The sequence below is a fragment of the Cyprinodon tularosa genome, unplaced genomic scaffold (genome assembly GCF_016077235.1).
Source record: "Cyprinodon tularosa strain WSP-4 unplaced genomic scaffold, ASM1607723v1 ctg881, whole genome shotgun sequence".
In the NCBI taxonomy this organism is placed as follows: Eukaryota; Metazoa; Chordata; class Actinopteri; order Cyprinodontiformes; family Cyprinodontidae; genus Cyprinodon; species Cyprinodon tularosa.
In genome coordinates, this window is record NW_024039653.1 from 64,442 (window position 1) to 82,994 (window position 18,553).

At 44.8% G+C, this 18,553-nt stretch overlaps 1 protein-coding gene across 1 annotated transcript in view; it reads right to left on the reverse strand.

Annotated features, from left to right (window-relative positions):
• jmjd1cb (jumonji domain containing 1Cb) overlaps positions 1-16,255 on the reverse strand; it is a 50,849-nt gene extending 34,594 nt beyond the window's left edge. The window contains 6 exon segments of the mRNA XM_038273664.1: positions 2,537-2,578; positions 2,809-2,949; positions 5,857-5,981; positions 6,055-6,160; positions 12,505-12,618; positions 16,106-16,255. Coding sequence (XP_038129592.1) covers positions 2,537-2,578; positions 2,809-2,949; positions 5,857-5,981; positions 6,055-6,061 — 315 coding nt within the window. The 5' untranslated portion in view covers positions 6,062-6,160; positions 12,505-12,618; positions 16,106-16,255.
• Positions 16,256-18,553: the final 2,298 nt, after the last annotated feature.

An 18,553-nucleotide genomic window follows, 5' to 3' on the forward strand; every position in this document is an offset into this window, starting at 1 on the left:
ACGGTCTACGACTGAGAAGGGTTTTTATTGCCAGCAAACACAGATTTAAAGATGAAGATCATTTCAGAGCATCTGCTGCTGTTTGAAGGCGGTTATAGCGGCAGGTGGAGGTCATTAGCTGCTAACGAGCTAGCCAACAAGATGACTGTCTACACTCCACGCTCTGATTTATTTCTATAGAGGCTTAAATAATCAGATTATTACAGAATCAACAGGTTAGAAGTTTAACAGAAGCAGACTTAAAAAAAAGAGCAGAAACAGCGGGAGACATCAGCACTGAACACGTCTCCATTTCTCTCAGTAAATATTTCTCCAGAAGCGCTGTTGACATTTTCACCAGATGTCGGTAACAATCCATGAGATCCACACATATTAAAGGGGAACGACATTGTCCACCATATTGGATCAGTCCGTTTGCTGCACATGTTCAGAAAGGTCCAAACAGACAGCAGCAAACCATTTGAAAACAAACGATGCAAAGAGCAGTGTTGCCAAATCTATGGAAAGAACTAATGGTCAGAGTTCATAGCAGAGGAACATGAAACCTTCAAGATTGGAAGACTGTGAAGAATGGGCCAAAATCCCACCTGAGCAATGCATGCGGCTCCTTTCTCCATCCAGGACAATACATTTTTCCGCTGCGTCGTTCTACATTATTAAAAAACTTCATTTCTGGACATCTATGGTTTGATTTTTCTTTAAATGTATGGATTTAAAGATTGTTACCAACATCTGGTGAAAATATCGCCTCTAGAAATACACTCACCGGCCACTTTATTATGTACCCCATGCTTGTAACGGGTTGGACCCCCTTTTGCTTTCAGAACTGCCTCAATTCTTCGTGGCATAGATTCAACAAGGTGCTGGAAGCATTCCTCAGGGAGTTTGGTCCATATTGACATGATGGCATCACACAGTTGCCGCAGATTTGTCGGCTGCACATCCATGATGCGAATCTCCCGTTCCACCACATCCCAAAGATGCTCTATTGGATTGAGATCTGGTGACTGTGGAGGCCATTTGAGTACAGTGAACTCATTGTCATGTTCAAGAAACCAGTCTGAGATGATTCCAGCTTTATGACATGGCGCATTATCCTGCTGAAAGTAGCCATCAGAAGTTGGGTACATTGTGGTCATAAAGGGATGGACATGGTCAGCAACAATACTCAGGTAGGCTGTGGCATTGCAACGATGCTGAATTGGTACCAAGGGGCCCAAACAGTGCCAAGAAAATATTCCCCACACCATGACACCACCACCAACAGCCTGAACCGTTGATACAAGGCAGGATGGATCCATGCTTTCATGTTGTAGACGCCAAATTCTGACCCTACCATCCGAATGTCGCAGCAGAAATCGAGACTCATCAGACCAGGCAACGTTTTTCCAATCTTCTATTGTCCAATTTCGATGAGCTTGTGCAAATTGTAGCCTCAGTTTCCTGTTCTTAGCTTAAAGAAGTGGCACTTGGTGTGGTCTTCTGCTGCTGTAGCCCATCTGCCTCAAAGTTCGACGTACTGTGCGTTCAGAGATGCTCTTCTGCCCACCTTGGTTGTAACGGGTGGTTATTTGAGTCACTGTTGCCCTTCTATCAGCTCGAACCAGTCTGGCCATTCTCCTCTGACCTCTGGCATCAACAAGGCATTTCCGCCCACAGAACTGCCGCTCACTGGATGTTTTTTCTTTTTCGGACCATTCTCTGTAAACCCTAGAGATGGTTGTGCGTGAAAATCCCAGTAGATCAGCAGTTTCTGAAATACTCAGACCAGCCCTTCTGGCACCAACAATCATGCCACGTTCAAAGTCACTCAAATCACCTTTCTTCCCCATACTGATGCTCGGTTTGAACTGCAGGAGATTGTCTTGACCATGTCTACATGCCTAAATGCACTGAGTTGCCGCCATGTGATTGGCTGCTTAGAAATTAAGTGTTAACGAGCAGTTGGACAGGTGTACCTAATAAAGTGGCCGGTGAGTGTATATTTACTGAGAAAAACGGAGCCCTGTTCAATACTTATTTCTCCCGCTGTGGATGAGGGTCTGATGGATGCTGAATCATTATCCCAGCTAATCAGAGCAGCGACTCTAACAGCTAATATCTACGCCTGGTTTCTGTGGATTTCAGGGATGTGCTCTGATCTAAGGCCCCTTTGAGATCATGGCTCCATCCTGGGAGGTTCACTGGGTCTTTACAGAACGGAGGGTTGAAGTGGACCCACTGTGTGCTGCTTTAATCCCCTGCGGTTCTGATAAATCAGCAGAACCTGACAATAGCAGGCAGCTGATGACGAGGATGATGATGGTGAGGATGAGGATGGTGAGGATGGTGCAGAGTCCTCTTAGAATTTAAAGTATCTGAAAGCAGAACGATGCCAACCAACAGCAGTGGTGACCTCATCATATGGGGGGGAACGATGATCTGAAAGGGGCTGCAGCTAACGCTAACTGTAGCTCAGTCCAGTCTGTCCTCCCAGAATGCACCTGGAGCCAATCTGGAAGGTGTAGGAATGCAGGAATGGAGGGTTTGAGGGTACCTGAGTGTTTCCAGTGGTCCCGACGGGTCTCCCTCCAGCCATCTTTAATGTTTAGAGAAACAAAAGAATAAAATGAGAGAAAATGAAATGAACGAGGGACAGATCTGGTCAATGAGCGGTGGAGCAGAACCAACCCACTGAATTCTACACGTCTCCTGACAGCGGCAGAAACAAACAGAACAGAGCAGCAGCAAAGAAATGATCCACACTGAGCTTGTTATGAGACGCAGCAGCGGCCTGAAAGGACCGGAGGAGGAACCAGCAGTACTCACATGGGCTGAGTTGTTCTGGCTGGACCGGGACCTTCGTCTGGAGGTGATGCCGATGTTTTCTCCTTTTAGCAGTGAGTGTACCACATCATCCAGGAAGGTCATCTGCACCATGGACGGGTCCACATTCTGAGGCTCTAGCACCTGAACACAGAGCAGCCATGTTGGAGTCTGTTAATCAGGGGCGGAGCAACACTTCCCTGGCTTTTCAGAACCTTGTTCTGAGGCACGAAAGATGAGGCATGGTCCCTTGATTTTACACCTGGAAAACTATGGGGATAAGCGAAGGTCTGGGATTTCTGCTTCTACATTCAGGTAGCTGTTAAACCAGCTGTCTGTGGCCTACGGTGCCCCCTACAGTCAGCCAGAATAACAGCTGCAGACAGCTAGTTCCACAGCGCAGAACCAACACATCAAACATTAGCCTGGAAATAACGGTTCATAAGAAAAGGGCCGTCCCATTCCGCTATCAGAATGAGTACTGGATTATACCCGACTGGATCACATCGACCTGGATTATATCGGCCTAGATTATATCAGACGGCATGATATCAGAATGGATTATACCGCACTGCATCATATCGGATAGGATTATACTGGCTTGGATCTTACAGGCCTGCATTACATTGGACTGCAATATAAGGGAATGGATTATACCACTAATGTTTACAGGCAGTCAAAGGGGCAAAAACTCAGGCGTGGGAAGAGTTCGGAGAGGCCATGGAGAAAGACTTCTGTACGGGTTTGAAGTGATTTTGGTCCACAATCCAGCTTCTCAGGAGGGGGAAGGAGTACTTGGAAGACCTCCTTAATCCCACCAACACGTCTTCCATTGAGGAAGCAGAGCCTGGGGGCTCCGGCTTGGGTCCTCCCATCTCTGTTGCTGAAGTCACTGAGGTGGTTAAAAAGCTCCTCGGTGGCAAGGCTTCAGGGGTGGATGAGATTCGCCCTGAGTACCTTAAGGATCTGCATGTTGTGGGGCTGTGTTGGTTAACGCAGCTCTGCAACAATGCATGGACATCAGGGGCAGTTCCCCTAGATTGGCAGACTGAGTTGGTGGTTGCTCTATTTAAAAAAGGGGACTGGAGGGTTTGTTCCAACTACAGAGGAATCACATTCTTATGCCTCCCTGATAAAGTCTAATCCGTGGTTCTGGAAAGGAGGGCGCGTCGGATAGTCGAATCTGGGATTCAGGAGGAGCAGTGTGGCCGTGGAACACTGGATCAGCTCTAAACCCTCAGTAGGATTCTGTAGGGTGCATGGGAGTTTGCCAAACCAGTCTACATGTGTTTTTTAGATCTGGAGAAGGGATTCCAGTAACTCCAACTAGGGCTGGGCGATAATTCAATAACGATATATATCGATCGATAAACGTGTGGCGCAATAGAAAAAAAGAGTCGATAAAAGTTAGATAAAAAAACGCAGTTTTCCTTCCTTCTCATTGTAGCCTAGCATGTAGGTTTATGCTAGTCCCTACTTCCTCCCAACCAATCGCAATCGCGGACCCAGGCACGCCGTCACAAAGCGCTGCCCTCTCAAACCACAACACAGAGCACATGAAGATGTCGCAGCAAGGAGAGGCGGAGGAAATTGTTTCAAAGAAGGGTTTTTGTAGTTCGGCAGTTTGGCAGTATTTCGGTCATGGCAAGTCGGACCAAAAACAAACCACAGTCATCTGTAAAATGTGTAGGGAACCAGTGAAAACTAAGTCTGATAACGCAACCAACTTTTTTTTTATCATCTCAGCCGCTCACACCCGCAGGAGTACGAGCTGTGTAGGCCCCGACGCGGCTCTCCTCCGAGGAATCTTCGGGAATTTCGGGAAAATATATATATATTTTCAGTTCTGGGCAGTTTCCCACATAGTTCTAACAATTGAGAGAAAAATGCTGAGGGGCCAGAAACTTCAAATTAATAACTCAGGTTAAAGCAGGAATGCGGCTGGCGGCCGGGGGGGTGGGTGGGTCCATTTATTTATTTGTTATATTTATTTTGGTCACTTTTCTGGTCACTTTAGTTTATTCTTTGTCAGTATTTAATAACATAACTCAGGTCTCTTAAGTTATTTTTCTTTAAAACAATTCTGTTATGGTTAAAAAAGTTGGTTAAATAAAGATTTAATTCGAAGTCTGTGTTTGATCAATATGCATTTTTTTTTATCGATAAGCTTTTTTTCTATATCGCCCAGCCCTAACTCCAACCGGACTCCAGCCACTTGGGCCAGCACCTTGGGATTCCCCCGGAGGAGCTGCCCCAAATGGCTGGGGAGAGGGACGTCTGGGCTTCCCTACTGAAGCTGCTACCCCCATGACCCGACCCCGGATAAGAGGATGGATGGTTGGATTATACTGGCCTGGACTACAGGGGCCTGGATTAGACCGGACTGGATTCTGTTTAATGTTCTGTTCTGTAACCCATTGGAGTAAGAACATTTACCAATAAAATGAAATGATTTATGTTTAAAATTAGGAAAAAAATGCCTCCTGTATTTTATTTTAGGTCATAATATCTAATTGTTCAACAACAGAAATCCCGATTCCATTGGTAGATTATTTCATTCTGCTTTACGGGCCGAATCATTTTGAGATGTTTTAGAGGCGGATTGTTGCAGGTTCCTGCCAACGAAACACGAAGCCCTGATATTAAATATTTTTATTTTTTTTTCTTCCAGTTTGCTTTTGCAGTAGAGGGGAAATAAATTAAATGCAGATTTTTAGGCAGAATTTGACCAAGCGTGTTAATTAGTGCATAGATAAATAAATCACTAATTTGAATAAACATGTAATTAAAGTGATACATTTAATGGGGTGGGATTAAATTTGGGGGCCAGGGGCCCCCGTTCAACTGCCCTTCATCTCTGTTCTTCTCGACTTCCTGATTGATTTTATTCAACCAAAAACATTTAATCTGGGAGGAAATGATGCTGGCATCCCTAAAACTGGGAAACAACAACAAGGAATAAAAGTGATTTCTAGGAAATGAGGATTTACCAGCAATTAACCTTTAAAAAGTGATTGTTAGAAAAATGTGTCCAGAGACTAAATTTCTTACCTGGTCATTCATGACAACCATGTTTCTGCTGAAGAGGTCGTGGTGAGTGATGATCCCAGTGAACCACTGGGTGGCCGAGTCCTGCCTGTACACACGCACACGGTAGCCATTCAGCGAGTAAGGACCTGCGAGGGACAGACAGCTTCAAGACTGAACCGTCCATCATGGTTCAGAGCCAGAGAGAACTATCAAACCCACCTTGCATAAAGATTTCCTGCACCTTCTGGTTCTTCAGCCAGCCCTTCACCTCTTCATGGAGCTGTGGGTTGTCTCTTAACACGGGGTTCTGACTGTCCACCTCATCCTGGAACACATGACCCACAGGTTGGTTAACGTTCATCTCTAATCATCTCATTGATCCATTGATATTATTAAAACCTATTTTTGAAATTTTCTGATTTCATTTTACAAACTGTGGCTGTGTCCGAATGAATCATCACTGTATAGGGCACTATTTAGTGTCTACGCCTTTTTACACGAGTGTCCGAACACCTAGTGGATGAAAGGTAGTGAAATCGAAATTTCCCACAATGCAACTTAAAAAGCAGTGATCATCCATGGTCACTAGATGAACAGATATATCCCAGAATGCTTTGCAAGGAGGTCTCTCCTCGCAAAACATCATGTAATTTGTTGTTACAGCCCACTGTCGCCATTGGCTGTCGCTGTCACCACCTGATCCGTCAGGAAGTACGATCCGTCCTGCGCATGCGCAAACAGATATACATCCAGGTGTCCATAAATGATGTAATTATGGAACTTAAATTACTTATTTCTGTCCTTAGCTCTCTAAAGAATGCTAATACACATCTTTAAAAAAATGTTTTATCACTTTTTCTGAGACAATTTTGATGCTTCATCATTGGACATGCTCAGAGCAGTCTGGCTAAATCTAATTAAACCATGTTTATCTGCATTTTAGTTGTTTCTTTCTTTAGGTTACACACTATATACCAAATTGTTAACACAAAAGTAAAAAAATAAAACTCAAAAAGACTAGATTTATGTTTAAATCCAAAGCTGATAAAGCTAGCTCCTGGAAGTAGCGTAGTATCCCATTTCGTGTGCAGATCTGGAACAGAGGGATATAACAGAAAGGATTTCAATGCATTTATTTTATTATTCTTTAGAACGCTGAAAAATGTAATTTAGGTCTTTTAAACAAAATACAGAAGAGGGCGACCCGGATGGATATCTGGATGCGCAGATGAGCTGATGGCGCGGGACGGATCGGGTACTGACAGTCGCAACCCGCCAGCGGCAACTAATAACAAAGATGGCGCATGCACCGCACGGTGGAGGAGGAGTTACGTTCCCAAGGGGGAGCGAAAGGCAGTGAACATCTGAACGCTCAGGTAACTGAGTTCACTATAAAGTTCACTATATAGTCCCCGCTCTATATAGTGATGGAGGGATTTAGCGGTTAGAGCGGATGGTCGGACACAGCCTGTATTTATTGGGTGGAGACTGAAGCTTCCCCCCTGAATGGAGCAGCATTTCTATTGGTCTGTGTGGAACCAATAGAAACCAGTCTGCTCTGAGTGGGCCTTAGCAACAGCATTTCTATTGGTCGGTGCGCAGACCACCCAGACATGTAGAACACTTCTAAGAAGGAAACTTTAGATAAAATAAAAATGTGAGGGAAAAAAAATTGAATAATCTGGAAAAAAAATTAAATTTGAAAAGATCATCTAATATAATCTGAAAAAAAAAACAACAACATATTGGTTGAACTTTTGCAAACGGATAAGTTACTCTAAAAAGCTGTTTTCAAATAGATTTTTTTTTTAAGTTCCACTTTTTAAAATGTATTTGCTTCAAATTTCCCCTCCAACATATTAAACTTTGCTTTCTATAATATTAGACCTAATTTATCTCCATAAAGGATTGGACTAAATTAGATAGCAAACTGGAGCAGCTGACATCAAACATGTTTAACCATCATCACCATAGCAACAAGGAATGCTGGGTCAAACGTTGGGCTGGATGCTTGGATCAGGCTCTTCATGCTTTCAATCTTCCTGCATTAAACCCAGAAATCCTGACCTGAAGGTTAAAGGTCATCAATGCGTTTCACACACCGAGCATTTGGACTACGAGCAGAACTACGGTTCCTGCAGAGAACAGGAACAGAACCGTCTGTGTGCGTCTGTCCCATCTGGCTGACACTGGGAGGAACACGGTGTTCCAGTACAAAACAGGGAGCCGTTCCCAGCTGTCCCAGCACACACACACACACTCAAACACACACCCACCCACCACCAGGGGTTTGAAGTTCAGCCTTCTATGGCTCACCGTCTGCAGGCTGAGGTGACAACAGCGTCTTAACATAACCACTATTTTCTTTTCTTGTAAAAGTACATTAACATGTGCAGATAAACTGTTTGGTAGAACAGTTATTATTTCATTAATAATATTATTTTAACTCTCCACTGGTTGAAACTGATGTTTGGGAATAAAATGTTGGGTTTTTTTTTTTGTGTGGAGAAAATTAGTGAATAAAAAGGGCCGTGTACATTGGCGTGCGCGGCTTGACTGGAGAGGATGCAGCAGGATGTTTGTTTTGGTTGACTGTTAAAAACTAGTTAAAAAATAAAAGAACAAAGATAAACCAGCAATCAAATTTGGTCCCAGCGTCGCAGAACGGGCCTTTAGAAACCTTATTGGAGTTTGCACCCAGAGGACACCGCCCAGTGCAAGAAGACGCCGCCGAGGGGAAAGAAAGACGCTCCCGGTGAGATCTGGACTTTATTTTTCTTTTTGGGGATTTTTGATGGTACCAACGTTTTTTTTCTTACCTTTTTGGGGGGTGTGAAGTTTGGATTTTTCATTTCAGATCTGGACTTTGGACTTTAAAACTTTCAGGACTTGCTTTGAGTTCGGAGGATATGGAACTCCTTTGTGGACATTATTATTAAAAATAAAAAACATTTTTTTGCTGATATAAATTGAGTTTTTTTGAGTCCAACTTATTAATTTGTTATGAAGGATTTTTGGTTATTGATCTGTTTATACTGAGTTACAAGTGAATTAACTATTGATTCTTGGTAGTATTATGATTTTTTTTTCAAAAATCTTGGTTGGATATTTTTACTTTCGCATGAAATTAATAAAGCAACATATTTTACCTGATTCCTGTGTCAGAATCTCGCTGGAGTATATTGTGAGTTCTGCTTTCAATCCAGATGAATTTTAAAGCGTCTTTTCATAGAGTCCTCTGCTAATTACAGGCTCTGGAACCAAATAAACATTTCTGATTTTAAATGCTCAAAAAAATAAATAAATAAAACTTTGCTTTTATAAAAAGCCCTCATTTTTTTGTTCTCTGTAAACATTTTTCCCATTTCTCAGAAACTAGCTGGAGTCGGATAAAGTCGAATGTTTCCAAAAGTGGATAAAGTTGTTGGTTGAATGAAGGAAATGGTCCCAGAAGTAACTTCAATCTGACTTAAGCAGTAATAAACCAAATTTCTCTTTTCTCAAAGGAAGCCAAACAACATTCCACCCCATTCAAATTGAAACGGATGAACCTCCATTCCAAAGGGGTGGACCCGATCATCCGTTTCTACTTGCATGTTTTCTAAACCAAAACCCGCTCGTTAGCCGCACCTCGTCCCTCACCTTTGCTTCCTGCTTTCTACCCGCTCGTTAACCTCACCTCCTAAATCACCTTTACTTCCTGCTTTCTACCCGCTCGTTAACCTCACCTCCTCAATCACCTTTACTTCCTGCTTTCTACCCGCTCGTTAACCTCACCTCATCCCGCACCTTTGCTTCCTGCTTTCTACCCGCTCGTTAACCTCACCTCCTCCCTCACCTTTGCTTCCTGCTTTCTACCCGCTCGTTAGCCCCACCCCCTCCCTCACCTTTACTTCCTGCTTTCTACCCGCTCGTTAACCTCACCTCCTCAATCACCTTTACTTCCTGCTTTCTACCCGCTCGTTAACCTCACCTCCTCCCTCACCTTTGCTTCCTGCTTTCTACCCGCTCGTTAGCCCCACCCCCTCCCTCACCTTTGCTTCCTGCTTTCTACCCGCTCGTTAGCCCCACCCATTACCTCACCTTTGCTTCCTGCTTTCTACCCGCTCGTTAACTCCACCCCCTCCCTCACCTTTACTTCCTGCTTTCTACCCGCTCGTTAGCCCCACCCATTACCTCACCTTTGCTTCCTGCTTTCTACCCGCTCGTTAACCCCACCCCCTCCCTCACCTTTACTTCCTGCTTTCTACCCGCTCGTTAGCCCCACCCATTACCTCACCTTTGCTTCCTGCTTTCTACCCGCTCGTTAGCCCCACCCCCTCCCTCACCTTTGCTTCCTGCTTTCTACCCGCTCGTTAGCCCCACCCCCTCCCTCACCTTTACTTCCTGCTTTCTACCCGCTCGTTAGCCCCACCCATTACCTCACCTTTGCTTCCTGCTTTCTACCCGCTCGTTAGCCCCACCCCCTCCCTCACCTTTGCTTCCTGCTTTCTACCCGCTCGTTAGCCCCACCCCCTCCCTCACCTTTGCTTCCTGCTTTCTACCCGCTCGTTAGCCCCACCCCCTCCCTCACCTTTGCTTCCTGCTTTCTACCCGCTCGTTAACCTCACCTCCTCCCTCACCTTTACTTTCTGCTTTCTACCCGCTCGTTAGCCCCACCCCCTCCCTCACCTTTGCTTCCTGCTTTCTACCCGCTCGTTAGCCCCACCACCTCCCTCACCTTTGCTTCCTGCTTTCTACCCGCTCGTTAGCCCCACCCATTACCTCACCTTTGCTTCCTGCTTTCTACCCGCTCGTTAACCTCACCTCCTCCCTCACCTTTACTTCCTGCTTTCTACCCGCTCGTTAGCCTCACCCCCTCCCTCACCTTTGCTTCCTGCTTTCTACCCGCTCGTTAGCCCCACCCCCTCCCTCACCTTTGCTTCCTGCTTTCTACCCGCTCGTTAGCCCCACCCATTACCTCACCTTTGCTTCCTGCTTTCTACCCGCTCGTTAGCCCCACCCCCTCCCTCACCTTTGCTTCCTGCTTTCTACCCGCTCGTTACCCCCCCCCCCTCCCTCACCTTTGCTTCCTGCTTTCTACCCGCTCGTTAGCCCCACCCCCTCCCTCACCTTTGCTTCCTGCTTTCTACCCGCTCGTTAGCCCCACCCATTACCTCACCTTTGCTTCCTGCTTTCTACCCGCTCGTTAACCTCACCTCCTCCCTCACCTTTACTTCCTGCTTTCTACCCGCTCGTTAACCCCACCTCCTCCCTCACCTTTGCTTCCTGCTTTCTACCCGCTCGTTAACCCCACCCCCTCCCTCACCTTTGCTTCCTGCTTTCTACCCGCTCGTTAGCCCCACCCATTACCTCACCTTTGCTTCCTGCTTTCTACCCGCTCGTTAGCCCCACCCCCTCCCTCACCTTTGCTTCCTGCTTTCTACCCGCTCGTTAGCCCCACCCATTACCTCACCTTTGCTTCCTGCTTTCTACCCGCTCGTTAACCTCACCTCCTCCCTCACCTTTACTTCCTGCTTTCTACCCGCTCGTTAGCCCCACCCCCTCCCTCACCTTTGCTTCCTGCTTTCTACCCGCTCGTTAGCCCCACCCCCTCCCTCACCTTTGCTTCCTGCTTTCTACCCGCTCGTTAACCCCACCCCCTCCCTCACCTTTACTTCCTGCTTTCTACCCGCTCGTTAACCCCACCCCCTCCCTCACCTTTACTTCCTGCTTTCTACCCGCTCGTTAACCCCACCCCCTCCCTCACCTTTACTTCCTGCTTTCTACCCGCTCGTTAACCCTACCCCCTCCCTCACCTTTACTTCCTGCTTTCTACCCGCTCGTTAACCCCACCCCCTCCCTCACCTTTACTTCCTGCTTTCTACCCGCTAGTTAACCCCACCCAGTCCCTCACCTTTACTTCCTGCTTTCTACCCGCTCCTTAACCCCAGTCACTTTAGGCGTTAAACAAAGTTAACATGTTGGAAGCAAAACAGAAGATTGTTCTGAATTAAACTCGCAGGTCTGAAACTTTGTCTTATTTCAGGTTGTTTTTCAGAACTCGATCTATTGATTTTTTTATTTCTAAAATGTTTATTTGGTGTAAAATACATCAATAAATAATAATCAGGGGAAGGAAGAAAAACCGGGGTCCGGTTCATTCTTAGTTTTCTGTTGATAAAGATGAGATTGCAAAAATAAAACTTCACTGTTTTTATGTTAAAGTTTAACAAAAATAATTTTATTGGAATAAGTAACAATCAAGGTTGTTTGAATGTGAGCAGTGATTAGCAGAGTGGCTGCAGGTAAAAATCGTTCCCGGCAGGTTTGTGTCCAAGTTTGTAAAAAACGTTGGAAAAACTGAAAACAGGGTAAATACGACTAAAAGGGTTTGAACAATTTAATGAAATTAATATTGGCCTATTGCAGCTGCTTTTATCATAAAGTGATAAAAAATTTGGTCGGAGATTTTAATATTAAGCTTTTCTTTAATTTAACCGCAAAAACAGGAAAAAAAACAGTGTTTTATTAGTTTGCTTTGTTTTTAATCTAATAAAATGAAGCAAGCACGGTTTAAAGGTGTTATTCCTCTGGTGTTAACCACAGCAGCTGCTTGCTTCTTCTGATACCAAAATGAATGAAATCTAGTTTGCATAGTTCAGACTTTTACTGCCGTGTTTTTATTACCTGGTACGGTTTGCAGGCTGACTGGTCGCAGACAAAGTCCAGCTGTCGGTCCAATAAGAACTCCACAGCCGTTACTGAAGACAGCAGGTCCTTCCCAACCAGAGGCTTAAACACCTGAAAACACAAACAGCAGCTTCTTTATAACAGGGAAACTTTTCTCCTTCTAAACAGGTGATGATGAAGAAGATGAGACAGTTTCATCAAATAGAGAACATGAAACCAGAAGGAAGGAGAACAGATGAATCCTGGACTTCCAGGATGGATCAGAGGGAGGAGCGGCAGGAGTTCAGACATGACGACCAGGCTTTTAGCTAGCAATGCTACGGCCTTTACTAAAACAGGACCAATTAGTCGCCCTGTTTTACCCCAGAAACTTCCCTCAAATGTTCATAATTCCACAAGCAGCAGCTGCTGGAGTTGGAAAAATGGAACTTTAGCTGCTGGATGCGCCACATCAACCAATCAGAGAAGCTGATCTGGGAGCTGGCAGGGAGACAGACACAGCACTGCTGATGCAGAGCGCTATGATCACTCCTCTGAAACTGTTTATTAACGCCTAAATTAACTTAAAATGTAGAAACCTGCTGGCAGAATATGTTCGATCTTATTATCCTGCTGCCTGCAGTTTGTAGCACAGACCTGAAAAACGCTAACATCTACTTCCAGCCGCCACCAACAGTAGAGGAAAACCCCCAAGAGGTGAGTGGGCCTGAGGCAGCTGCTGCTGGGGATTCCCAGTGACAGCGCAGCGCCGGTATGTGGGGGTCTGAGCGGCTCCCACAGAGAAATAATCTTTGAAGGCAGGATGGTAATCTGGAGGAACTGACTGCACAGACCATGTTTTCAGGAGGACTTTCTCACTTCAAAATAGATTCAAACACATTTTTACCTGCTGATCACAGCAAATATAGCAAAGCTGCTCTCTGCATTGAACACAGGAGCAGCAGAAGCATCTGGACACACTTTACTGGACGGCTGACCTTAATGCAGATCAGAGATTAAGCAGCAGAAGCTCCTTTGATGCCGTTCGGTCTGAACGTAGCATCAGACTTTATGATTACTTGAATTGAACTATGAAACATAATATTGTCGCTAAAAATGATCTAATGTCTTCCTGATGAAATTTCCACCTCTAGTCAAGCTCACATCCTTCCCATGATCAGGACTAAAGTAGTGTTGGAACCAGTGTTAATTTCGTCAGCTTTTTTTAATTAAGTCTTAGTCATAAAGACAAAATCTATTTTAGTCTTAGTCAAAGTTAGTCATTTTAGTCACTTTTTTTTTGTAAATAATAGAAATTCCCCACACACTGATTCTCTTTTTAACATATATATCACAGTGTACAGAATAAAAATTCTCCACACACCAGTGTTACCAGAGAGACGATAACACACAAAAATTGTTTCCAGAAAATAAAAATATGACGAAAATAAAAAAAGATTTTTGTTACAGAGACTAAGACCAGATGAAATGTATTGGCCATTGACAAATGTGCCTGTGTCTGTCTGTCTCTCTGTCGTAGAAGAAAGATGTTCTACTGATACTGTGGATATTAATCGTTTCAATTTCTTCCTCCCAACTAGATTCCTGACACAGTGACACCACAGCTAGATCAGAGGTACAGGAAGGAAGGGAAGTCTGTTTGAGGATAAAGACTTTGTGGATATGATGAAACAAGCCGACAAAAGGTTCAATGTGTGCAGTATGATATATGTTAAAAAGAGAATCAGTGTGTGAAGAAGTTCCATTCCAACAGTGTTAAATAAATAAAATAGAGAAAAATGAGAAGCAGTGTGTGAACCTGCAGACATCCAGCAGGCGGAGCAGGAATAGTACACCCAAAACATGATAAGCCTTCATTTTATACTCACCCCCATGCTGAACAACACTCTGGAGTACTTTTTTGATATCTCAAATGCATCTGGAGATCTGGGAGGCTTCTTGCTGTCTGCTGACATTCAAATAATGGAGGTCTATGGTGCCCGAGACAGAAAGGTCCATAAAAGTCCACAAAAAACGTGTCAATATTCCTCCATACTGCTCGTCCAATGTATTCCAAGTGTCCTGAGTGGGTAGCGTCCAGAATTTACTCGAAACGAAGTCATTTAGAATGTTTTTAGAGCATAAACAGTAGTGTATAGGATTTCCTGAAAGCGCGCGCCGGCGCGTTCATGACGCTACGGAAGCCGGCAGACCAAACCAGATGAAAGTGCGCATTCAGCGTCTGCTCTTCCAATAATGCAAGCGTAGAAGAAGAAATGTGCCGTTTACCTGTGCAAAGAAAGAAACAACGAAAGAAAAATGTCTGAGGACTTCAGTGTTGAGGAAGAGCATGAGTTCTTTGCCGAGCTGAATGCGCTGGTTTGGTCTGCCGGCTTCCGTAGCGTCGTGAGCGCGCAGGTGCGCGCTTTCAGGAAATCCTATACACTACTGTTTATGCTCTAAAAACATTCTAAATGACTTCGTTTCGAGTAAATTCTGGATGCTACCCACTCAGGACATTTTCCACAACATTTGGAAGAAGAATGTTTTCAAGATGACTTGGATAATAGCGCGTTGTGACAAACACCAGATACAGCACTGGGACTTGATCAACAGCCGATACCGCACCGTGACGTCACAAACCAGTAGGTGGCAGTAGTGTTCTTTGACAAACATGGATGCCTCCATGAAAGCACATTCAAATGAAAATTACTCTGAATTAAAAACACTGATCATTTATTGAACAGGATGGAATAATTTCATATTTAAAGGACTTTCAGAATATGAGCAGACTTTTCCTTTAACTGGTTTCTGAGCCTCAGCTGATGTCTGAATGGAACCGTAGGAGCAGAGAAGGCGGCGTTCTGTGGGGAACGCTGTGGTTCCTCATAGATTTCTGCTGCAGGAGAGGAATGAAGGTGGACTGAAGCAGAGCTTCATGTCAGCGAACTAAACGTAAACAGAACCAGGTCCAAATCCAGCTGCCTCTAGAGAGCTGGGATTTCATGGTGCATTCAAGTGCATCTGGTAATCTGGATCCTCTCAAAGGGACTGATTGCGGTTTTCTTGGTTCCTCTGATGTGACAGAGAGCAGCTGTCTGTTTGTTCCCAGGAGGAGAATCTGTTCTCTATACTCCCTGAGGCTCGCTGACGGCGTCCAATCAATGAGTAACTCTAAAAACGCCCTTTTCTCCCTCCTCAGAGGAACATTACGCAACCAGAGCAGAGAAGAGTGGGAAGACAGAAACTCTGCCAGCCCAACCTTTGGAACGAGTCACATGACCGACGTCTGGCCTCTCAGAGCTGATTCATCTGACGGCAGATAATGCAATCAATACTGCGTCCGCAGCCGGCGGCCATGTTGGGCTGAGCAGCCTCTGGTCTGCTCGGGGAGCAGCTGAAAAATTTGCTGAACCCAGAGCGCCGTTTCTCAGGGAGACTCCGTAAAAGAGGCGGAGAGAAAGCTTTCAAAGGAGCTGCAGTCATTTTTTCTCCTACATGCAAACACGTCCACGCCTCGCCAACGAGGAGGAACCCCCCCGCTCTGATACCACCTCACAGCTGCTGCCTGCTCACACACTGACGCAGCTCAATCTGCAAGGATTTATGGGCGGATTACCTTTCCCTTCGGCCCAGGAAACCACGGAGGAACGGCTCCGTAGAAAAGTCCTCGCTCAGCTAGCAGGCATCCATCAAGCCTCACAGACCGAAACACGACCAGGAAAAAGGTTTCCTCTTGTGGTGAGAAAAGACAGATGAGGGTGAGGAGGAGAAGGCAGAGGAAGAGCTACACTGCCGACATTTTAACTGCAGCTGAGAGAGAGAGAGAGAGGAGGGCTGAGAAAGAGGAAGATGGGGAGGGAGGAAGAAGGGCCGGCCGACGCTCACTTTCCCTCAGCGTGAACACGATGCACGCTCACTCTCTTTCACTTTCTCTCTCCGCCTCTCAGCACCCAGATCAGCTGTTTCTGAGCCTCCTCTTCCTCCAACCAACCAGGTTCTGAAGCTTTTAACCTCAAAGGGAACTCAGGAGAAGAGCAGGAAACATCTGGCTGCAGGAGGAGCTCCTCCCCGCACGCCGTCAGGACAGAACCTCCTTCAGAACGCCGCACCCTGCCTGGACTACTGACCCGCTATGGCTTCAGCAGTTCCTGTGTCTGTCCTCAGGCGACCCGAGAGTTTCTGTCTGAGGTCTCCGTTCTGGGTCAGAACTGGGCCTCATTAATGGTTCCAGTTGAACACCAGTAGCCCAGAGCATGATGCTTCCTCCACCGAGATTTTTAACAGGAAACGGTAGTTAAAGGGAAACCATCAGAGCTAGCATGCTGCAAAGTTCAGCCTGTTCCACCTTCAGAACGTTTCCACCAACATTTATCAATAAAACGCAGCGATTACTGATGAAACATCACTTTTCCACCAGAACCGTACGGATATAAACATGGGCGGTTCTAGACAGGGGCCAACGGGGGCCAGTGCCCCTGTAGCTCATGTCCTGGCCCCTGTTATGGCCCCTGCACTGAAGACATAATACTTTGTTACTTTTTTTTTTTCTTTACAAATTCTGTTTTACTAATAATTCAGAAACAATAAGGTGATAATAAGGTTTAGTGGTATGGAGATAGGATCCCAGTAGAGTCTACTAAATGTTTTTTTTTAATGCTCTACTTTTTACAGGTGAATTTATCAGCTTTTCTTGAATTCTCATTTAGATTTTTATAAAAAACTGTAATTTTTGCATAAATTAATCGCAAAATCCTGAATGTATATTGACCTAATAAGAAATATTAGTTTAATTAAACCTAATTGAAGGGAAATTTTACTTATGCAGCTCTTAATTAGTTTGAATCCCTTGCCCTGTTTGTTATTTCATGCTTTTCTGTACCCCTTGAAAACAACGCTGGCCCCCTCCTGGCCCCCTGGTACATTTGGTCTAGAACCGCCACTGGATATAAACAAATACAGAAAAACACCGAAAGTCCTTCAAGCTTTTAGCGCAGCCAGTTTCCAGCCAATCAGGCGGAATAAAGATTTGATAAATACAACGCAGTGATAGAGCTCCCAATACCATCCCCTCCCCATCGATATGCAGGGGAGAGAAAACATCTCACCTGGTCAGCCAGGCCATGAATCACCCTTAATGACGAGGAATGGGCCAGTATCTGGTATCGCAGGCCAATAACAACCTCAAAGACTCCCATTATTAAGGGGTGGAGCTGGTTTTCCAGTTTAAATTTGCATGTTTTCTAAACTAAAACAAGACTTTCTTGGGCTACTAGATAAAACCTGGATCTCAACACTATTTCTGACATTTCGAATTGAGAAAGTTTCCTGGATGGAAGAGAAACATCTTCAAACTTGGAAACAGTTTGACTAATCTATTGATTAGTTTTGATTAACTGATTCATCTAAAAAGAGATGCTTTTGGTAAAACATTTTTAAAGAGATTTCGAAAATAAAAAAAATTTAAGAGGCAAAGAATATCCATATAAATCTATTTATGTCCATCGCCTCTAAAAATAAACAGTTGAATGTTTAATGATTTAATGTATAATAGTCAAATCAGCAATGAAATCCAAAAGACGCGCAGCAGAACATAACGATGTGAAGATTAAATGCAAAAACATCTCCATCCCAGATGTTGCTGGAGTCTCTGAAAAACTCAAGAGGATTTTCTCCAAACACAAAATCCCAGAACATTTCAAACCAAACAGATCCTTAAACAGAGACTTCAGCTTTTAAAAACCTACAATGCAGCAATACGATTGATTCCTTCCTGCTATCATCGCAGCTCCAACCTCTTTACAGGAGAACAGAAGACCTCATCTATTGAGCCAGACCAACAATTCCCTTTAACGACCCCCCTTTCAGAGACATAGACAGGTATGTGGCATTGCAGGCTAACAAAGAAGCTAAATGACCCCCATTCCAAAGGGGTGGACCCGCTCCTCCGGTTCAATTTGCATGTTTTCTAAACAGAAACAAGGCTTTGTTGGGCTGCTGTATAAAGTAGGGGTGTAAATCACATCTATCATGGCGATTCGATTCAGTATCGATTTCCTGACCCAAC